The 23978-nt window shown below is 44.5% G+C and overlaps 1 protein-coding gene across 7 annotated transcripts in view; it reads right to left on the bottom strand.

The window, feature by feature from the left end:
* The window catches only part of TLN2 (talin 2), a 421428-nt gene that overhangs the window by 187284 nt on the left and 210166 nt on the right, over positions 1–23978 (bottom strand). For all 7 annotated transcript variants that reach the window (XM_032342750.1, XM_032342743.1, XM_032342747.1 and 4 more), the window contains 6 exons: positions 12946–13117; positions 11018–11115; positions 9664–9793; positions 8494–8646; positions 6668–6810; positions 5008–5135 (listed from right to left, as the gene is read on the bottom strand). In XM_032342750.1, coding sequence (XP_032198641.1) covers positions 5008–5135; positions 6668–6810; positions 8494–8646; positions 9664–9793; positions 11018–11115; positions 12946–13081 — 788 coding nt within the window. In that variant the 5' untranslated portion in view covers positions 13082–13117. The remainder of the gene's footprint in view (positions 1–5007; positions 5136–6667; positions 6811–8493; positions 8647–9663; positions 9794–11017; positions 11116–12945; positions 13118–23978) is intronic.

Below are 23978 nucleotides of genomic sequence, written 5' to 3'. Positions count from 1 at the left end.
ACTAAAATATTTTATTTTCATCTTGTACTACTTATCACTGAGGAAAGTATGTTAAAACTATTCCACTAAAACTGCCTATTTGAAATTCTCCTTACACTGTATCTTTCCTTTAAATATTTTGAAGTAATATCAGATGCACAGAGGTTCATAATTTATCATCCAGCAGATTAGTCATTCTATCTTTATGATGATCTTCTCTGTTTCTACTTAGGTTTTCTTTGTCTTACAGCCTATTTTGTGTGACATTAAATACAGCTTCTCCAGTTTTTTTTTTTTTAATTTATTTATTTTCAGAAAAACAGTATTCATTATTTTTCACCACACCCAGTGCTCCATGCAATCCATGCCCTCTATAATACCCACCACCTGGTACCCCAACCTCCCACTCCCCCCGCCACTTCAAACCCCTCAGATTGTTTTTCAGAGTCCATAGTCTCTCATGATTCACCTCCCCTTCCAATTTACCCCAACTCCCTTCTCCTCTCCAACACCCCTTGTCCTCCATGATATTTGTTATGCTCCACAAATAAGTGAAACCATATGATAATTGACTCTCTCTGCTTGACTTATTTCACTCAGCATAATCTCTTCCAGTCCCGTCCATGTTGCTACAAAAGTTGGGTATTCATCCTTTCTGATGGAGGCATAATACTCCATAGTGTATATGGACTACATCTTCCTTATCCATTCGTCCGTTGAAGGGCATCTTGGTTCTTTCCATAGTTTGGCGACCGTGGCCATTGCTGCTATAAACATTAGGGTACAGATGGCCCTTCTTTTCACGACATCTGTATCCTTGGGGTAAATACCCAGTAGTGCAATTGCAGGGTCATAGGGAAGCTCTATTTTTAATTTCTTGAGGAATCTCCTCACTGTTCTCCAAAGAAGCTGCACCAACTTGCATTCCCACAAACAGTGTAAGAGGGTTCCCCTTTCTCCACATCCTCTCCAACACATGTTGTTTCCTGTTTTGTTAATTTTGGCCATTCTAACTGGTGTAAGGTGATATCTCAATGTGGTTTTAATTTGAATCTCCCTGAGGGCTAATGATGATGAACTAGTTTCCTGCGACATCATTTTCTACATGCCTTTAAAATTTTCTCTGTCCTTAAAATGTAAGGATGTCTTTTAGAAATAGTATAGAGCTGGACAACATGAGAACCTTTATTAATAGCTGGATTTAGGGGCTCTTGGGTGGCTCAGTTGGTTAAGCCTCTGCCTTCAGCTCAGGTCATGGTCCCAGGGTCCTGGGGCCAAGTCCCTTATCAGTCTCCCTGCTCAGTGGGGAGCCTGCTTCTCCCTCTCCCTCTGCTCCACTCATGGTCCATGCACACTCTTTCCCTCTCTCTCAAATAAAATGTTAAAAAGAAAAGTTGGATTTACTTTTATTTGCTATAATGCCTAATATTCAGAAGTCCTTCTCTTATTTGTACATTCTATGCATCATATGTCTTCTGGCTTTGTTTCCACAATCCCCCCTGCTCAACTCCTATTGTATACATCACATTGTTTTAATATCCTCTCCACTCCTTCTCCCCAGCACCGGTTTGGAAGTTACACAATCTACTTCTGTTTTTTTAAGGTGCCAATCTTTCCCCCATATTTGACTCTGAAAAATCTCAAACACACAAAGGATTGAAAGAATTGTACAGTGAACACTTTATACCCATTGCCTGAAGCGGTCCTCAGTTTTATCGTGTATACTTGATTTAAGGTCTAAAGTTGATCAGTGCATCTAATCTTCTTTGATAATGGTAAGAGCCATAGAAGACTTTGATCACTTTTTTAAGTTTCCCACCATGTTTTTAAGGGACCTGCAGTTAGTCCCTATTTCAAGCGTTTCATTGTTGCTGCTGTTTTGAGGTTCTTTACATGTACCTTCTATTTTGCTGAATTCTTTGATCAATGTTGCTTCTTGCATCAAACCTTTGCCACCTTCCTTAAAATAATTCAGAGAGGTCTCCAGAGCCTGCACTGCAACTTTGGGAACCCTAATTAGACTACCCTGCATTCAAACCATAGTTAAAGGTTAGACCTTATTAAAATCAGAGTCAAGTTTCACCTCTGCCTAATAACAATTTCATGTGGATTTGCCAAATAGACTATAGTCTCAAAACCAGCAAGGAATCAGTGTATACTCTTGTATCTTCCCTGTATCTGACAAGAAAACATACATATGACATCTCCACAGAGTTCAAGAACACCAGGTGGCATTTTTTCTGCAAGCATTTTCTTAACATAGAAGAGCATCAAGTATATCTTTGATTATTGGACTGTGCTGTGTGTATTTCGTGCTCCGATGAAATATCCCCTTTCTGGGACTCTTTTGCAGAGGACCTGAAGGAAAGCGTCATGTAGATAAAGCACATCGGACTAGATTTGGGAGAACTGGCTATTTTCTGGCTTCCAACTCTACCTGGTTCTGTCTCTCTCACACCTGTTTTCTTCATACACAGAGCTGACAGTGGAGAGTTAAGAATACTCAAATCTTCATACACAGAGATGACAGTGGAGAGTTAAGAATACTCAGCGGTTAAGCTGCTGCCTTCGGCTCAGGCCATGAACTTGGAGTCCTGGGATCGAGCCCCACATCGGGCTCTCTGCTCAGCAGAGAGCCTGCATCCTCCTCTCTCTCTGCCTGCCTCTCTGCCTGCTTGTGATCTCTCTCAAATAAATAAATAAAATCTTTAAAAAAAAAAAAAAAGAAAAGAATACTCAAATCTCTGAAAACTCTGGAAATCTTCCCTGGTCTCTACTCTGAAAACTCTGAAAATCTTCCCTGGTCTCTAATTTTTACTGTTCTAGATAAATCCTTTCACCCAGGTGGCACTGACTCCAGAAACCATTAAAGGGTCTATAGAAGGGTGTGGAAGACCTCACAGAAATGTACACAGTAGGCAGACTTACAGCATAAGGGCTGTACAAATTTTCAAAAAACGTCAAAGAAAGTACTCACATATGCACCTCCAGAAGCTATGTGTATGATGTTCTGGCCTGGTTCTGTGATGAGACTAACCTCCCTACTTCTTTTTTTCTTTCAACTCTGAATTCGTTCCAGCGAAGAGTACATACGAAAGCGAGGCAGGGGGCGGGTACAACGAGGACAAACACAGCCCAGCCAGTCACCAGGGACAGCTCTGACATACTATCCCTGAACAGACTCTGAATTTCCAACATGCAGTCAGGGAAATGTGACCCTGTCCTTTTGTTTTAATTAAGAGGATATGAATATCCTCAGGAAGTTTTACCTGTACAATAGACGCAATAAGGTATACAATTAAACATCTACAGAAAATGAAAATGCCTCATTACCTAGACTAGATTTAGTCTAATTAAAAAGCAAATCAAGTTCATAAGGAAAAATAATTGCCACAAGGCATAATAAGCTTCTTTTAATTTGCAATCTGAGTAAGGATACATATACCACTAGAGCCATGAGCTTCCTACTATAATCTCAGAAAAAAGGAAACTGACTGAGTACGATTGCGTAACCTTGCCTGGCTACAACGGATTAAGACAAGAGGCATGTGTAGTGCGGCATAGGTATGCAGCATGACCTAGGCCCCCAAACTGCAGCAGATTCTGTAAGAGCAATACCAATGCTCTGATACCGTCTAGAATCCCCACGCAAGTCAGCCATCTGGGATGTCACAGGACAGAGAAAGATAAAGTTCCCACAGTTCCTGCAGGAAGGAAGCCAGACTGATTGGGAAGAGATGGGCCCGAGGATATGACTTACGTGGAGAATGCAGAACAAAGTCAGTGACAGAACATGTGTTCTCAGACACAAGGTCACTGCCCAGTATCCTGTAGGCCAAAGCATCAGTTTTGGAAAGCCTCCTTCAGATTCATTAAACCCAAGGCTAGAGGGTTTTTGGGTAACCACTCAGTTTAGAACCATCACCATGTTGGCCAAGCACCTCTGCTACCAGGAAGAGGTCAGGTTTTTTTCTTACTCTAGGGCCTATGCTGGTCCCGATTACTTTCTACCCAAAGCGAAAGTGGGGTCAAGGGCCCTGTAAAGCTCTTATGATATCCTCTCCCCTCAATACACTTGGACACAAGGCAGTCAGTGCCCTACTCAACACATCTCATGTTGGCATATCCTACAGAAAAGTGATGTCAGCTCCCAGCTGGCATTCAGCTCAGTCCCACTACCAAAGCTTCTTCTACAAGTTACACTCTAGGTCACAGCAGGATACCGAGCATGGCAAGACACTGCGTGTCTGCTGGGGGTCAGGTGGGGGGGGGGGACACAAAACTCTTGGAAGAGCTGATCAAAACAGGGGACAAGATCACCCCAAACAAAAGCAGCCTGTGTGTGGCTGGGCCTGTCCTGGTGCATATTTCTAGAAAATCCAGCCCTAATGCCCATGTTCTGTGAGGCCATGATGTATCTGTAGGGTTGCTTTCTCTTAAATCTCCAAGAACTGAGCCCTCCCCCAAAACACCCCATCATTTTCTGCAAGAGAACCAGAGACCAGATGTAAGAAAGAGCGAAGGACTTAATGCGTACCCCACCCTTTCAGAGCAATGAAGAATTCCTAAGATTGTAATAAGGAACGTGAAGCTCTTTTATGTTCTTTTGTTCTAATATAGGAGAGTCTTGAAAAGAAATTAAAGATTATAAAATCTGGCCTAATATGAAGAAGGAATATTCTAATGGGAAGAGATTTCAGAAGATGGAGATCCTGAGTTCTTCAACTCCAGAGATATCCCAAGACAGATCAGACAAGGTCTTGGCAGAGTGCTATAAATTCTGTGGTCTCCATGGAATCACCTTCTGTCAGAACTTGGAGCAGTAACTGTTGCAGCCATTCTAACATTGAATTTCCAGGCCCCTTTGCTTTCTTCAAGGTCCATAAATCTGATCATATTCTCAACTGAGGCAAAGCTAACAACCTCACAAGTGATTGCAACTAGGATATGTATTTTACGTAGCTGGCTCAAAAATCATGAAAAGAACAGGAGAGTGGGAAAGAGGAAACAACCCAAAAGGTTACTTACTCTAAGAATCCAGGTTTGTGTTTATGTTCCACATGAGGTCCAAATTGTATCTGGGCTTGAAATCCTCCAAACTCACAAGCTTTCTCAAAGGAGACAGGGTGGGAGCCATTCAGGATATCATCCCGAGCCTGAAACACAAGAGGAAGCAAAAAGCATCAGGAGCTTGGGGGAACCACACAGGGATACATCCTGTGTCTGAGCACACACTCTCTCTTCGGGGCAAGGGGAGAGTGCCAGCCAAAGGGGACACACTCAGGACACTGCAGTTGACTGTTGCACAGTAAGATGAAGGCAGAAGGAAAACAAGTCCTTTCCCCAAACTGCCTATAGACAGAAAAAGTCAGCAGTACCCAGAGTATTAAACTAAAGCTTCAACATCTAGGAAGGTAGAAGTGATCCTGAAAAACTAAGAGGCAAAGGGAAATCCTTAGGACTCCCCAAAACTTTTTATGTCCCTAAATCATTAAAGCTAACAGAAAAATTTCCTAGAGGTAAAATCAACCCAATCCCCATTCCAAGATAAAGGCCAATGGAAGGGGAGGAGAGACGAACAGACAGTAACTCAATACTACAGCCATTTAAGGGAAATGGGCAAAACGTACAGTGTTAGAATCAGGAACTCACTGTGTCTGAAGTCCTTCCCCCAGTTCCCGATCCACCAGTGCTGTTGCTATCTATCCTTCTTTTCTTTATCTAGTTCAAACAACCCCAGACTACTCTCCAGCAGATACTCTAAGCCTTCATCCAACAAGCATTTTCTTAGCGCCTGGCTACCTCCCTTCCTTCCACGCCATTCTTATAACCACCAGCTCAGGGGTTAGCAAACTTTTACCATCAAAGACCAGAGAGTAAACATATTAGACTTTGTGGGTTATGTGTTCTCTGTCACAACTGAACTCTGCCACCAAAACATGAGAAAAGTCACAGACAGTAAGTAAAGAGTTACATGATACGGAAAGGGTTTACCTAACAAACCTTTTCATTCATGCATACGAATGAGTTGTGTTCCAATAAAACTTTATTTACAAACACAGGCGATGCCAGAGCGGCATTTGGCTGACCCCTACATTATTTCTAAGAGTCGATACGTAGGTAAATAGGAGAGGAAAGGAAGGGAGGGAAGGAAAGGATCAAAGATGACAGATCAGGATTTTCTTGAGCTGAAAAAAGAAAAAGACTGGGTGGGGCCCATCTGGTGTGATGCCTACTTCTTACATATTGGGAAACTATAAACTCTGGAGAGTTAAATGACTTGTCTGAGTTTCAACAACAGGTTAATGGTGAAGACATAAAGGGTTATGAAGAGACTCTTTCAGGAAATGAGAAATATGGATTTTCTGACCAATACTCACTTGCATCCTAGGACATCAGCTAAGAGAGGTTTAGTGCAGCGGTGAGCCCATTAATTGGCTCTGTGTCAGGCAAAGAGATAGTACAGGCCACCAGGTCCCAATCTGGGAAGCCAAAGAAAGACACTCCTTTCTTTGCCGAACGTTGAGCTGTAGCACGACCAAACTCGTGAGGAGCCCCTCAACAGCGCCCCCTGGAAACTGTGCATCGAAAACACCAGGCAAGCCTGAGCGGAGCTCCAGCTCACTGCAAGCCACTGCCCAGAGCTTCCTGACTTCTCACCACCCTCCGTGAGCATTAAATGCTGTACCTGAACATAAAGCAAGTTCAGCTGCACGGGGTCTCTTGAGTCCACATTCTGATCTGAGTAGAAGAACTTCCGTCTAAGTAGCAATGTTTCGTGTTCATCTACTCCTTGTTCTCTGAATGTTCGGCTGTGATCCAGCCAATTTACTGCAACACAACAAGACAGATGAAAGAATTGTATTCATTCTTCCTCTTGTTTGAAGGGATTTATCAAAAGAGAAGCGGATTTCTGGAACGCTGATATTCAGTTAGTTACTTATATCAGAACTGTGCTTTTTGACTTTGCAAAATTATTTCATACATACCATCGTGTACCATGGGACCCACCAAAAAACAACTGAGAGAAAATTCCCAGGCATTCCTGAAGTTTGTTAGAGCCCCACAGTCAATTTATAACATGGTGGGAGGGGTAAGAAAAATCAATGCTTTATGTCAAGGCAACCAAGTTAGCATTTTCCTTTAAGTTTCCTTTAAGTTCAGTTGCATTAAGTGAAATAATTTATAAACTCAGCACAATGAGTTACCTTCACCTGTAAGCTGAAAAGAGAAGGAACATAAAAGTAATTGGTTGGGGGGGCAGTGGGGGTTGGGGGGAGTAGGCCAGGACACTAAGGGATCAGGGATGGTAGAGCCCTGCCTGTGGCCCAGCCTGGATCTCACTCAGAAAATGCTCACCTGTTACCTGGGTGCATGGGAATGCAGCGCTCCTCTATCCTTTCCATAGCTCTACATTCCCACACTCCTCCCTGGGCTTTGCACACACATTGTGTGTAAGTAAGTATTACAAGCCTCACTGGGCTCTAAGCAACTTCAGCACAGGGAGTTTGTGGGAGTGATCTCATCTCCCATGGTACCTGGGAGAGTATCATGCACATTATAAAAATCCTTGCGATTTGTCTACCATTGTCTCACTTGGAAAGAAGTATGTAATTGGAAATCAAATGAGGCAGAGAGGGAAAAAAAATGAAGAAAGGGTCAAAGGAAATGAAAGCCTCACCAAAGATCAATAAACATAATGACAATGATGACATCTTTCCAATGCAGCAGCAAAAACAATGAAAGAAAGAAGTCTGGGAAGGTCTTTATAACCAGGGATGAAGTAAGATCCTTGAAGGGATGGGGGGACGCTGGGCAACCGAATGCACATGGCGTACTTTGGGGACACACGGGGTGTAGATAAGGGCTCTTTTGAATATTAACTGTGTGGTCACAGAAGGGGACTTTCCTATAATTGGCATTTTATAACCTCTAGGGAAACAACGGATCTAGGCAATGAACACTGATGGCTGTTCACATCACAAAAAAAGAGACAACCAAACACAGCTTTCTGACAGAAGTACACAAGACCTCATAAGGAGGAGTCTTTACTTAAAAAATAGACACATACACATGAATCTGAGCAAGTTTCCAGATCTCAGGAATTAAAAGAGACAGAGCTAGAGGACACCACAATCAACAAAATCCAGACTATAGAAAACTCCATAGAAATAACGATCTGTTCCTACTTCCCAAGGGGGGCAGTAGGGGGAGAGATGGAGGGGAAGTCTAAGACAAAAACAGTTAAGCATCGTATCATCCAACCTTATTTGGACCCTAGTTTAAATGATTACTAGCTTTTTAGAAGACAATGCGAACATTATTTGTCTATTGACATTAAGAGATTACTTTTTTCCAGTATGAAATAGGACTATGGTTTGTTTTTTGTCTTAAAGTCTTTTAGTGCCATAGACCAACAGCCAACCGAAAACTCCTGCCCGGGGTTCATGTAGGTGAAGGGAGGGGAGTGTGGTCCAGCCACACCTGCACCCCGCCCTCCCTTCTGACACTCACGGTCATCATCCGTGTGGAGCTTGGCCTTCAGCTTCTCCATCTTCCTCTCATCTCGCAATAGCGTCCTGTCCTTTTTTAGCGTCCCTGTCCCTTCCTCTTTCTTTTCTTCAATCGTTTCTTGGATTAAAGAATACTCTTCATAATTTGTTATTCCTAAAAATATAAATTACGTTATGATGACCAGTGATGCTGCTGCTGTCTCTCCTTCCAGTGGGCGGGGGAGGGCAGAGATACTCCATGGGTCCCTGGTAGCACAGGATGGAAAGAGGCTTTACAAAGGTGAGGGTCAGGGGGCCACCCAGGGAGCACACATCCAACAACTCTGGCCAAAAACAGGGTTTCTCAGCTAAACTAAGCCATGTTTAAAATGTCACATTCAATTCTCCTAATTTTCGAGAAACAAGCACAGAGTAGAGATCATGCAGAACAAGGCAAGACAGGGTCAAAGCAGAAGTGGTTGAAGCAACTGGTCTTCCCTCACATGGACAGAAGACTAAGAGAGGCCAGGATATTCTCTCCAAATATTTGAAGGGCGTCATGCAGAAAGGAGACAGGCTTGTTCTCAGAGGATATGAACAGAAGATACAAGAAGAAAAGCTGTGTAGTAATCTACTGCCCAGCCTGTCCCTATCAGTCTTCAAGGAAATAGTGGATGTCACTGGTACTTAGACAGCCACACACAGGAAACTGAATTACAGGATTCCAAACATATTTTCACTTAAAAAATTGCTTTGTGGGGGTGCCTGGGTGGTGATTCGTCATTTTGGCTCAGGTCATGATCTCAGGGTCCTGAGCTCCAGCCCTGCCTCAGGCTCTACACTCAGTGGGGGGTCTGCTCCTCCCCTGCTTGTGCTTGCTCTCAAATGCCTGTGCATGCATGCTCTCTCTCTAAAGCAAATAAGTAAATAAAATCTTTAAAAAAAAAAATTCCTTTGGCTTTTGAAAGGGAAATAAAATCTCTCAACTTTGACTCAGTGAGAGTTTCGTGTGTTTACAATGCCCGTTAGTGGGTTTGTACTATCCAGGGAATAGCAACCCTGTCTTAGGTTTGGACAGAAATCAGTGGCTAGGACACATTTGGGATCGGCAGGTCACCAAATGGGGGTGAAAAAAAGAACAGGTGCGTAATGAACAAGATGAAAACTGGAACCTCGGCACGGGAATGCTCACCTATCCTGCTGCAAATAGTAACCAGGAGTTCCCCAACGGTCTTGGAGTCGTCCACCATGACGGTTTTCACGGATCCATCCAGCATCCGGATTTTCTGAGGTCTCTGTTTCTTTTTATATTCCAAAATATCCTAGAGCAAAACCCCACAAACTTTTCACTGACTTGTTCAATCAGGTAACCAACCTGGACACTTTTCTTTAAAAAAATGCATTTGCCCTAGCACGCTGATTTCCTCCTTCAGTTTTCATGAGATTTTGGCTACTACAACAGAAACCCCAGTGCAAAATAATTGCTTCCAACAAGCTTTCTTAAAATCTGATGGTGAAACTGACCCCCGGCAAGTACTGTTTATAGCTTACAATTCCTGAAAACTAACCTCTGTAAACTTAAAAGTACCTTATGCCTTCCTGAAGGTCTATGGATGATTTGCTTTGAGGAGAATTAGTGGAAGGAAAATCCTACTTACCTCTGAAAAAGACAGTAGTGTGCTTCTCCAATTATCTTATGGTTGCAAGCAATTTTTAATATAGATGTCATGAAGGAATAAATAATACCTCCCTTAATTCTTTAGAGTGGTGGGATGCCACAAAAGTGGTTTTTGCAGCAATGGCAAGATCAAACAGGGGTAGTAGGTTTGGAGGTTACTTGTAAATAGATTTTTTTTTAAACTACACTTAACAATAGATTTACAAATGGAAAATTAATTAGTACTGCATAATTCACTCTCACCTGAAGGATTATTGATCAATCGGATATGTGCACTCCACACACTAAAGCCCAGTACCTTTGAGGTTCAGCTGAACAGAATACATAACACTTTTTTACTCAATACCTGTAATTCCAAACAAAGCCATTTTTTTGTTGTCGCTGATTGTTATCATGCTTTGATCTCATATGGAATTTCTTCTACAAACACAAAACTGAATAATATTCGATCTCTGACTACCTCTAGGATCTTTTTGTTTTCCCTCCAATCTACCCTTACTTTTTATCATTAGTCACCAGGATACTTCCTATATCCTTACAGAAGGACGCTACGCCTTAAGGATTCCCTACCTACCAAGCACAACCATGGCATGTGTAAAAAGTCAAGCACGCTAACCCCAAGCCCCTTTAATTACTCTGTGGAGTTTCAAGAATTTGGAGTGCCGGTATTTCCTATTACTACCTGGGCAACCCTTATAAAGTCAACTACGACAAAACTAGGAATAAGTTCCCCTTGGAGCAAAACAGACAGTTGGGTCTCCCTTTTTCTCTGAGGCGAAAGAGTATGTTGGCTTCTAGAGAAGGCCCACAGACAAAGCGACAAAACAAAAACAGGAACAAAACAACAAAAACAACATCTACAACATACCCCATTTCGCAACATGTAGTAATCCAGTGTTCGGCCTGCTTCCAGCCAAATTCCTTTCCTGGGGTCTTCATCCGAGAGAAACAGCCCATAATCAGAAGCTGGGAGATAAAGAGAAGAGAGGGTAAAAGACAGAGAGCCGCTGAAGCCATCACTGACTTCCAAACCCGAGTCTGCCGACTTGGCAGGATGGGAGCGTTCGCCTGCACCAGACAGGTTTCGTTTTGACAACACCAACAAGCCACGGGGCTAAAGCAGAAGAGGAGGAACGAGGCCAGAGCTGTAACATCAACACCCACAGGAAAGGTTCTCGATTCTTAAAACCAGTGGGCAGTAACTGTGTCTACACTTTAGAGAAACACTGAGAACAGAACAGTCCAAATTTCTAATTTCTGAAATGGGCTTTTTTCCCTATCACTTACTATATAAAAATCTGGCAGAGAAGCCGTGAAGAAGGACAAAAGGGACCACAGAGAAACTAAGGAAGTGACCACTTAAGCCCAAGGCCACTTAGGCCAAGAGGGGTCAATGGAGTCTTTACACTTAGAATAACCCCTCCATCATCCCAAAACAGCATTACAAAAGGTAAGCAGGGGGGCCCAGAGAAGCCTCTGTCCCCCACCCCATAAATTATGAATGTAGTTGGAAAATAAAACTCTGTGTTCTCCACAGAAATCCCTTAATCTGATTAGGAAGGACAAGGCATGGTGGCAGGAAGAAAGCAGTATCATTTCCTGTTCCTGTCTAAAGATTTCTATCTTGGGCACCCAGCTGGCTCAGTCAGTGGAGCATGCAACTCTTGATCTCGGGGTCATGAGTTCGAGCCCCATGTTGGATGCAGAGATTACGTAAATACATCTTTAAAGATTATAAATAGATAACTACAATAAAGACTTCTGTCATGCTGAACAAGACAAGGTAACTCCAGAGACCCAGGTGAGGGTCTGAGCTCCTGTTGTTTTTTAGAAAAAGAACTTCAAAATCTAGAAAGGTTTTAATCTTCACCAGAGTTAAATAGCAGTCCAACCCAGAAATTTTTTTTTTTTTTTTAATCTGAGAGAAAAACAGTAGAAGAAAATGCCAGAAATGATTGGACAACCCGAATTTGGAGTAAGGTTGGGGATGTAGGATAACTTTACTTTTGTTTTTGGGTAATGAAGAAATAACAGTGTTTTAAATAATATCAATAATACTTTTAGACCAAAAGCTTTGCAGTTTTGGGACATCTTTTTGAGAAGATCAATGTCTATCTCTAATTATCTTTGAATATTTGATCCTCATGCTTCCCATTGTTAAGTTGCAGCCCATTTTCACAGCAAAGCCTTCTTCATTTGGGAGAAACCCCATTTTCCCAAGTGCCGATCAAACACTAAAGAAAGGAAGGAAATGTAGAGAGAAGAGAAAGGGCAATGGAAAATAAAAGTTCTACGAACAGGTAGATCAATAGTGGTCAATGGCTTAAACCAACAGGAAACACAACATAGATTTATTACGAAGCCCCTTCCAAGTAACTGAAATATAAGGCTTGCCCTGCATCCTGATGGCAGTTCCAATCTTCTTCGGGCTGCGTATATGGAAAAGAGGGCTCAGGTTATTCAAATGCAGGAACTGTCAGAGTGGCTTCATTTGCATTTTATAGGGCAAATGAGATGACATATCAAAAAGTGACTTGTAAACTGCAGAGGGTAATTCTGATGTATGGAAAGGTCATGACGATGGGTATGACAATGATGACTCAGTGGCAGCCGAGGCCACTGTCGGCACAAGGCTCACTTGGGACGTAAATACCTACATCCAGGCTAGGAAGACTTTTCATTTGAAACATACACACGAGTGGGCTTGGGTACCACTCAGAGCGTCTATTTCTTTAGGGGCTAAGCAAAGACCATACAATCATATTTCAAGAAGCCAGTGACGGAGCAATGGCCTACCTTGCCCAGTTTGTGCCTCGGGGACCCGTTCCCGAATGACTCGACATGCATCGTACACGGCTGTGGACGGTTCAAACTGCATGGTCTTCACCACATTGCAGTGGCGGACACAAATCTTTAAGGACAGGGCCACCATTTTCCTAGAGGATTTGTAGGTTCTCACTTAGAATGTCTGGAAAACACAAAGAGACAAACGGTGATATTCAAAACGGTCTAGCAGAAAAAACTGCTAGACTGTAAATCAGCTTTAAACAATCGAAACAATCAAATAGCAATTAAAGAGAATGCTTTGGATAAGAACACAAATCAAAAGATTTTGAAAAGTTTAAAATAGTCACCATATTACCACAGAGTGGTAAGTAGGACTTCTGAGGAGGAATGATCCCTGAAAGTTCACCAAGACTCCTTCTCAATGGTGCTCCCTATGTTGGGTTTCCAGCAGGGGATTGTCAGCATGAGAGTTAGAGAGCCTTGGGCACCACAGCTACCTCCTGAAGATCCTTCTGTTGGCAGCCTCAGTGCCCCAGCTCTCTCCCCACAGCTCATAGGGACAGCAAGAAGCATGAATGCCCTCCAAATGCTCCTCAGGGAGAATTCCATCTCCCCACATACAGAAGACTTGGCATCTGGGCCGAACTCCAACACCAGGATCCTATGTAAGTCCCTTTGGCCACTCTATTTCAATTTCCCCATAAGTTAAGAAGCCACAATGGTAACAGCCCTATATAACTTAAAAAAGAACCACCCCCCCCAAAATAAAGAAAAAAAAAAAAAAAGGAACCAAACCCCAAGGGGTTATCAGTGGGAACCCAATGCCCAGCTTTAGAAAGTATACAGATTTAGGCTAGGTTTTATTTCATAAATGACTTCTTTTTAAAACCTAAATCCAAAAACTTGGTCCATTTCCTTTGAGTTGGCAGCTTATGGCTTATTTTGATGACCTGCTCTCTTCCATAGCCAGAACCTTAACCCTCAACCCCAAGCCAGCCTCCATCAAATGCCCCTTGCTCAGGCACACGAGAGAGGACTCTTCCCTGCACCTGACACAGGCCCAGCTGGCTGTCATCCTGGCGAACACAACAACAGGTTTCAGATTAGGAGCCATTAGAATCCCAGCATTGTGTCGATAACATCAATCCACAGGAATTTCAAGTTTTCATCCCTTGTTCTCTTAGAGAGCCTACAGGTAGTGAAGCTGAACCCCAGCTGCCTTGATGCCCCCTTTCCACTTAAGAATGCAAATGCTAAGAAGCAATGAGGAAGCCAAGAAGCAGAGAGGGCCACAGGCTGACCAGGCCCAGGCTGTGAGTACCCCTGGGGCGTCACTTCTTCACATGCTTGATTGGTTGCCAGCTTCCTAACAACAGCTGACTGGGTCAACTGGAGACAGAGGACATTTTTAAACAGATGTTCTGGAATCCGTGGGCAGCGTTTACATATAGCCACACCAAGCAACCACTATAAAGTCATTTCAACCTCTACTTATATTTTGAATGAACTGCCTGTGAAAATATTTCTTGAAAAACGTCAAGATACAGATACAGTTCTCAATAAACAGCAGCTGTGTTCACTGGGATTCTTCTGCAAATTGAATCAATTACTACAGCCTGGGCAGTGGCCGCATTGCTGCCAAGGCAGAAGGTTCAAAATATCCAGGGATTTTCCACCTTCAATATCAAGGACTTTTAAAGCCACAGATAAAGGGGTCTACCCAACTCTGGGGGGAAAACTTAAACTCTAGACATCAATTGACAAATTTACTGTAATGTAGAGATCTTACTCAGATCTGGAATAGTCTATTGTAGAACAGTCTACCCCTCTGGGGCTGGTGAAAATTGTGAGGTTTCAGGAGCGTGACTGATGGTCAGTGGTAAAGACCTTGGAACCCTATTGTGGGTGCCATTTATGGAATGCACCAGAGAGAATGGGATGGTTAATCTCTTCCATTCCCTGAGAAAATGAAGTATTTTAAGTGTCCCTTCATGAAGGCTGTCCTTCCCAGGCTAATAATTGGGCCTTCTGCAGAGCAAATTCATGGTCCCTCTAGCCAAGCCAAGAGAGAGTCCATCAAAGGAAAATGCAAAGCCATGACATGGGGCTGAACACAGAACATAACAACAAGACCATAAACACTGGAGCTCAAAAGGGAACAGAAGACACACAGGGGAGGAGAAAGGGGCAGATGGAATAGCAGGGAGCAGACAGAAAGACCCGACAGAACCTAGGCCTGTGGGTCAACAAGAAACACAGAGAGAAGCCCAGAGATTTAGGAAGCAGAGGGAGAGAAGCAGAACACACACAGCAGTGAAGGAAAATCTCTATCCAAAACAACTGGAAAAATGAAGAGGCCACTAGCTGATGTGGGGGAAGCTTCGAGAGGCACAGGTTTGGGGTGAAAACTCTCTAATGAGTTTCTTTGGGGGTATATTCAGTGGAGAAGTAAAACAGGGTCAAATACAAAACAGGACACATAATGGGGGGGAGAAGCTCATATTTCAATCCTTAGGACTAGAAAGATGATCTAGGGAAGTGAGGAAGAGAGAGACCAGAGGACGGAGTCCTGGAACAGGGTTCTAAAATCAGGACAGGAAGGGACTGGCCGGGAGGCCTAGTGGTAGGTGAAGAAGGAGAACCGAGAGGGCGGGCCCAGAAGAAGGTGCATCGAGCAGGAGGGAGAGAGCACCTGTGCTAAGTGCTGATCACAGACCAAGGAAGATGTGGATGGAGAAACCACCGAATCTGGCAGGGAGGTCTCTGGGAGCTGAGGTAAGAAGCAGCTGGGGTTGGGGGCCAGGGGAGGTGGTAGCCAGAGTAGCAGGTTCAGGAGAAGGAAGAGAGGAGGGGCTGGCGGAGCAAGTACAGGCTTGTCTCCCTGTCTCTTGGCAGGAGTGGAGCAACAGGCAATGACTCCCATTCATGCCCTTCAGGCTTTTTATCCAGAAATATGTATCACGTAGTTGCTACGAACTCCATATCTGCACAGCATCTGTACAGACAAGGTGTCCACCTGACAATGGCCCAAGAGATAGTCCCAAGACAGCTAAGTGCCCTTCCAGGAGGCAGGCACCTCAGCGTGCATGATCTCCATTCTGGGCCTGTAGGAGAAGAGCAGTAGGCAAGGCCATTCCAGGGAAGGGCGCTGGACTGGGAAGAAGCCTGGGGTCTAGGTCCCTTCCCAGGCCTGCCATTTCTCCTCCTTCTGCTCTTCAGAGAGCAGGGGTGTGACTGGCTCCCATGAAAGGAGTTGCCCAGCAGACACTGGATGCTTGGCCAACTAGTCCCACGGGATTCCCGTCCTCTCCTCGTAACATCTCACAGGACAAACCACAGAACAGAGACAACTATTCTTAGCTCCAAGTAGACATTCAGCATAAGGAGGGACACTGGAGATTCACTTTGAGACTCATGTTCTCAACTCTTCTACCACTTCAAATGTTACAACATGGCCGACGTAACACACAGAAACACCAAACCACCGACATCAGTCCCTCTCGGAGGATTGCTCAGTGGCCAAAAGACTAAAAGGCTCCAGTGTTACCATCTTACTCCAGGCTCTCAGTGTTCCCGACATGAAGCGTGGAAAAAGACCGATGATTTCCTTTGCGGGAGTGTTTTAGACATGCATAATCAGGTATGTAACGATGCTTATCAACTACAAGGTTATACATTTGCATGTATGTGAAAGACACTGTATTTTTATCACGCAAGAAGATGATCCACGCAGGCAAACGTCAATGAGATCTGAAACCAAGACATGGTAACTTAACTGTATTTACACAGGGAACACGGCAGTGAGCTGTTTCTAGCCCCATGCACAGCACAGTGAGCTACTTGCAAAGCCGACACGTGCTGAAGTTAATAGTCTTGGCTTATGGCAAAAAGATCACAAGACCAAAGCATACAGGAACATATGTTAAATAAGAATGAGTATGTGTTTTCAGCTCTTATGAGAAGTCTCACTATACATCCACTAAAGCCCTGAGAAAATCACACCGTGATCAAGACTAACGTTCTGTTCCCTCTCCAGGGAGACGCTCTCAGGGCACCGGTGCAGCCTACAAACGGAGCCTCACCTCCACTTCCCTGTACTCCAACCCTCTGGCTAATTCCTGCCTCTCCAGGCAGGAAGCCTAGAACAGAGGAACAGGTTTCCTTCTTTTTTGGTGTGGCTACCACAAGGCTCAAAGCCAAGTGCTGTGTAGTCTAACTCCTGTCTTTATTTTATGATCCTGTCCTTCGTTTCCGTTCACCCCAATCTGAATGTACGCTAGCTGGCTGGGTCTTAAGTCCTTTTTTGTTGTGGTTTGGGTTTCTTGCTAAAAGGCAGGGTATAAAGCTCATAAAAGATACATTCTTTTCCTTTTCATAATTTCTTCTCAATCGGACCATTTCTGTCCTGATTTTATGTGTGAAGGTCACCTGGGGCCAACGTGGAACCTTTCTGTGCCATCCATTGTGGTAGCTGAGCCAATGGAACCAGGGGTGAAACCCAGACATTCTCCTTTTAAAGTCAACACTTCTTGGTCCCAAGGAGCTGTAAACAGCTCAGGATGGTGGCAGCAGTGCAGGCTGCCTAGGCTCCGGCCAGTCCACCCTGGAACAAACAAGCCCAGCTCAGCCAAGGGCTCCTCCTTGCCGAAGAAATGCCCGTCATTGGCCAGGATGAGCCGCCACCCCTCGGATCTCTGCCCTTACCAGTGAGGGCTTTGAGGTGCTCCAACTCCATTCCTGCCTCACCAGTTCATGGCTCTGAGCTGGTTGTTTAACTGCAGCCTGCCTCAGTTTCTTCCTCTTCCTAGTCATCTCCTAAGCTTACTGCAGAAATCTATGAACACAAGTCATAGGCACAAAGTACCAGGTAAGGGTTTGTTATTACTCTTCTTAGCTGCAGGGGTTGGAGAAACACTGGAAGCAGCATACTCTATTCAGCCACTGTCTGAGCTGCAAAATTCCATTTGCTGTTTATTTTAGGTCTATTGTGTCGTAGACATGATCACAGACATTACGGAGCAAAGACGACGGAGAGCCCTGCGTAGACAGCACCCCCCTTCTAGTGACCCTGTACACTGTTCAGCTCCTGTGTTCATCCTTATTCAAGTCAATCAAAAGGCTTTTTGGAGATGCAGAATTATCCAAAGATGAGCCATGAAGCTGAGTGTGTTTGTGGAACAAGGAACTCCTGCACTCGGGCTATACTGGACATCGGTCAGGTTCCCTTAGTCTAAGAGCCTCAGGGAGCAGAAGTGCACCCCGTGGTGTGGGTCAGGGCTGGCATCAAAGTAGACTCCTGCCCTGGGGCCTGTCAATTAACTCTGCCCAGACACGACCTGGGAGAGGGGCCATGGGGCCCTGCATACTCCCCTGTAAGCAGAGGTGTCGTACTCAGCCGGCAGGACAACAGGGCCAGGCTCCCATGCCTCAGAGGGACCGCGGATCTTGAAGAAAGTAAGGACGGCCACCACCCCTCTCCTCTGTCTTCCTCCAGCCACTGGCTCCATTCTGACTCACTGGAAGACCACTGTACCCAGTAATGATGGCTGTACCTGCTCTCCCCTCAGCGGGCAGAATACAGCCCTGAGAACAGCAACATTTTATAACCAAAAGTCTGTATAAAACATAGGCCTATCATTCACCTCAGTCTCCAGTGAACAATTCTGCTCTCCGCTAGAAATGCCAGGAAAGAGCTTCCTTTCTTTCCACCCCTTAACTGCTCTTCCGCAAGGGAGGGAGGGGGAACAGCTCCGTCAATGAGTAAATAGCCATCCTATGATAAGATCATAGTTCCCCAGAGGTGCCTCAAAAAGCAAAAACCAGGGTCTTGCCCTCTATCTTGCTTTCCTGGGCTGTCTGTACTCAGGTGCCCTTGGGGCTCAGCTCAAACACAGAACTTTCAGTATCTGATACTTAGCCCACCAGATACTTCCAGGGGTCCATGTGTCACCATCTACCAGGGTGAGTCAACGCAACTGTTCATTGGGAGCCAACTGCCTTTCATTCGGGGAGGGATGACGTCCCCTTTCCATCCCACCTGCAGCCGGATTCATCAGCGAGCCACAGGCCTTCCTGAAGAACCTGCCCCTCCCCCACTGGGCCCCTCACACCTCCATCTTGCCAGCTAGTGAGAGCCCAGGAGAAGAGTCTGAGTAGCGAGGCTCCCCAGACAGTCCCTCACATTCACAACCCTGGAGCAAGAACTGCAGCTAATCCTAAACTCAGGGCAAACGGTACATAAACACGGCTGATGGGATTTCCTCCCCACAAAGAAAAAGACCAGGATGGTCATGCTCCCCCTGGGCATCCAGAGTGGGGAGACCAGAAGAGCAAGAAGAACATTCACAGAAGAATCTCTCTTTAGTTCTTCGTGGAGGAAAGCCAGGACACTGCTCGACTCTGCATACCTCAACTAGAAATGACCGTTAAAAGGTCAGGCGATAAAGGAACAGAGAGGAAATGATTAACCACCCACACAGGTGTGAACTCAGCAGCAGTTGGGGCACGTCAATAAAAATTCCAGCCAAGGGGTTGGCACCCAGAGCTGCCTTGCAAATGCCCCATATGCCCCTTTACCCACTGGGCTACTGCTGAGGGTGCTCACCCGCCCCCCAGGACACCCACACTGAGACACACACACACAAGGCGGCATCAGGGATACGTTTGCTGGGTCGGGTCTCCCTCCCTCACCGTCCTCCCACAGGAAGGACTATACCATCTCAGTCCTAGTACAATGTCCGCCGCACAGGGGATGCTTAGGCAACGTTTGTGGAATTAAGATGTACTGCAGGGAAAGACATGAACAGATTTTTTTTTCTAAGTTAGTCATTAGGAATTATCCACCCTACTAGCATGACGAATGGATGGAGGACAGACACCCAGCACCCAGCAGGCTCTACTACTTCTACTCATCTACAACCTGTTCTGTAAACCATGGAAGCTTAACCTTGTGGCTTAGGAGATGAAGTTCTCCAGCCGCAAATGAGAACCTGGAAAAAGAACCCAGGCCATAATCAGTCGGGAACACGTGGAGGTCCCCTGAGGGCGGGGACCATGTGCCATGCTCACTGTAAAGCACCCGCCACAGAGAAGGGCTCAGGCTGTATTTAATGCATGGAGGGAGGGCCCAGCCAGCAGTCCCACCTCCAAGAACGAAGCCCAAGAGCGTGCCCACAATACGGAGTACACAATGATGGGAAAAGATTTGACAGTGTTTTCCATTTTCCGATGAAGAAACTGTCATCTTGAGATTAATGCTAGGAAATCACAACCAGACCTTCCTGTGCTGCCACAATCATCGGCTACGTACGCAGTCCAGCTAGAAGTTGGATGCCTCCAACTTGCTCTCCCATTCCCACTCAGCTCTTGGCACGGGCGTATGAAATTCCATCAGAAAGGAGATCATTGGTCCTAAAGATGTCCTCTCAGTGAAATCTTGCTGCACTTAGTACTTCACGCTTAGTACCATCTAAAAATGTTGCATTTCAGAACTTATAGACAAATCGAGAGCTCCCCTTTATTAAAGATGATGCCTGATTACCAGGAAGTTCTAAGGAGTTGGGGGTTCCTACAGACAGATGTAGACCTCTGGCAGAGCTGATAAGGAGCAGAAGAACTGGGAAAAAGACCTGCTCAAGGAAGCGGAGCAGACATCTATGTGCTCGCAGTGTTCTAATGGTGCTGGGAGAGAATTTTAACACACACACAACTGTGAAAGGTGCGACTAATCAGGTCCGAACCCCACAGCCCCAGGGTCAGGGCCTCCCATCCCCTCATTTGCCTTCTCCCATTCACGCTGTAAGAACTTAAAATGTTAACAAAACTATGTATCTTCAATTCCTACAAAACCACCTCCATTATTTTAGGCCTTGTGGCGTACCTCTGTCCGAAATGCACCAGCCACCCAGTTCTTCCCCCGTTACTCAACCTACAAGCCTAACATCGAGCTTGGCTTTCCTAAACTAGTCCTTCCAACCACCCCCCGTGCAGGATGCCACTCCTCTCCTAAGCCTGTGGAGCCCTCAGCCATAATCCGTGCTCCAGTGCCAGCCCTCCCCAGCTCAGGTCCCCATTGCAACAACAGGAGGTGTTCTGTCTAGTGTTTATCTGGCACCGGAGAGTCCCAGGGCCCTTCCGCAGACTCACCTGGTATGCGCAACAGCTTACAAAGTATAACAGATTTTTTTTTTTTTAAATTTTTGCATCCCCATTTCACAGATCGTCTGGGAGGATAGTGTATTTCTGTGGAATAAGCCTTCGTTTCCCTCAGATCACTAAGAAGGCTGCACCAGCTTTCCGGCAATGTCACTGTTCCCCTGTAGCTTCTGAGACAAAATAAATCATCCCCACGTCTTAGTCCCCCTGGAACCCACCTTGCAGTCCTGCTATTTGCTCCCTCTCCCAAGTTAGAGGACGAAGAAAGCTCCAAAGAGAATACTGACTTCGAACTCTCAGACCCTAACTCATTCAAATGACTGGAGGCTATTTACAAAAATACATGGGACAGAAAAATAAAAGGTCAAGTCCAAGGAATAACAGAAGAAAAATGAAAGTGAAGGTCAAGACCAGGAGAACTCTGCATTATTTACTCTCTGTTGGGATAACTGGGAATACACTCATCCCCTTACTTTTTTTTTTTTTTCCTGACCCCTGGTGACAAGTCTGTAAAATCCCAGGAAAGCAGGTTCTCCAGGCTACGGACGCTGATAAACAGAAGCTCAGTCACTAAGGCAAACACCACGGGGATGGGTACAGATGGACTGGGTTTGACTTGGGAAAAATAGAGGGCTTTGTTCTGCAAGGATCTGGAAAAAAATATTCAGCATGTTGTACACTGAACCTGGAAGAATGAATGAAAAGAACTCCGAGTTCCTTCTCAGGTCCCCTTTCTCATGCTTGGGTTTTTTAATGCTAAAAAAGCATCCACTAGATCGAAAACTGTCTGCCAAAGCAGCCTGCACTTGGGCTGTGCAGCAACAGGCAGCAACAGGGCACACCACCAGGCTTGCTTTCAGTTAAGGCACGGAGAAATCTCCTACTCCTTCCCTCCAAATCCTTTTCGCTATGGAGGTTTTCAGCACTGACCTCTGACCTGTGAGTTCAAGACTACAAACCCACAGCACCATCCATCACTGAAAGAGGCCAACAGAGTGTGGTTTTGGCAAGGGCGGACGCTGAGGAGAAAAGGGAATATTAAAAACATATTCTCGAGGCTTATCTATGTTAATCCATGAACCATAAATCAGAAGGGCATTTCTGTTAGAGCTCAGACCTAGAAATCTGGCACTTGTGTGGAGAACTGAACCAAAGCAAGGAACTTGATTGAAATACACGTTTCTGGAGACTCCGAGTCGAACCACAGTCCCAATCCAGCATTCACACATTAGATGAGATTTTTCCAGAATGTCCCCATTTTCTATGGGCACACATTTCAAGATCACCCTCCATTTTAGGTCTGAAAATTGCCACGTCTCAGTTAAACTCAATCTAGCCTCTGGTATATCTCCATCTCAGACAGAGAAGTCGTCAAGTCCAGCTGTCTGCAGGGTACATAAATCTTTACTGTGGATTTCCCTTCTCAACGCAGGAACTAAAACATCTCTTTTTCCATTTTTTAATCATCAACAGCAAACATATAAAACCAATTATGTGCCTGTGTGGATTCTAAACCCTTTCTGTACATCAGGTCACCAGCTCTTCAACATCATGCCATGCTAAGGAAGACAGATATCTCCCAGGTAAGGTGACCAGGACACTGTGGTTATGGGATTTGATAGAGGGGGCTCTGCCTCCTACTGTGTGTTAAAACGGGAAGACGTCATGGAAAAATGAACATAGTGCTTGTGTTAGAAGAGCAGTAAAATGGGTGAAATGTATATATTGTTCAGGCTTTTGTTAATTACTAAATTGTCATGTGTTGCGTTCTGACAAGTCACTCAACAGTTCAGTTAGAGAAGTCCTATCTGCCCTGGATCATCAGGCTTAAGAGGTAACGTCTCTTAAGTAACAGGCGTCCACAGGAGAAGGGGAGGCTCAAACCCTAATCTGTCATTATCCATGCTTCGGTGAATGGTCCCACCCCACCCAAACATAAGCCATGTTAACATCTTGACAATCTTCCTCTGTTTATGCTTAATTTCATGTGGCTGAGACGACACGCTCTATGTAATTCTGTATTCTGATGTTTCCCCCATTGCAATTACACAATAATCTTTTCCCACGGGATTGTACAGTTTCTAGAAACTTTTTAAAAATAGATACATGATATTACAGTGTAAGCCATCATAATTTACTCAGCTCTAGCTTTGTTTTTGTATGTAGCAGCCACTTGTGAGTTTTCACTATTATAAACTAAGACAGCAATACAATTTTTCTATTTAAAAATTTTTATTCTTTCATATTTGCTTAAGCTAGACTTTTTTTTTAAAAGGAATCATCAGTATTTTTAAGGAGCAACCCAGAAGATATTAAGACAATAAAAAAATCTGAGTCTACAGATTATCAGTTTGATTTATGGGTTAGCTAAATGAACATGCATGAACAACCAAGAAAGCCAATAATCAATCTAGATTTTATAGTTCAATCTAGTCCACAGAATGATCCTGCTAGCAAGGGCTCAGGCTGCAAGGGACCATATCAAAAGACAGAATTGAGAACAGGCATGACCAGGGGGAAAACATCTGGCATGGGTAATAAACCAGATTCACAGAAAAGATGCAGAGGAAAGATAGATGTTTAACATAAATTCTAAAATATGTTGCTAAGAATAGAAGTGACAGAAGAAAGGACTGGACTAGACTCTACTAAAGAAAATAGTGGACATACACAGTAATTATCAATGCTTTGCTTTCTGTCAGCTCAAGTTTTTAGAACTGCCTTGTGGATCAAACCAGAATTACAAAAAAAAAAACACACTATCTAAATTGAAGTACTCTGACAGAGTACCAGTTTCCTATACTTACTAAAGCCAAACCCAAAGTCTTGCCAATATTATCAGTGAGTTATGGATAAGATTTACATTTCCAAATAATGGAACCAAATCA

The sequence above is a fragment of the Mustela erminea genome, chromosome 5 (genome assembly GCF_009829155.1).
Source record: "Mustela erminea isolate mMusErm1 chromosome 5, mMusErm1.Pri, whole genome shotgun sequence".
Lineage (NCBI taxonomy): Eukaryota > Metazoa > Chordata > Mammalia > Carnivora > Mustelidae > Mustela > Mustela erminea.
Note: the sequence above shows the minus strand (reverse complement) of the source record. Positions and strands in the feature narration are given on the sequence as shown.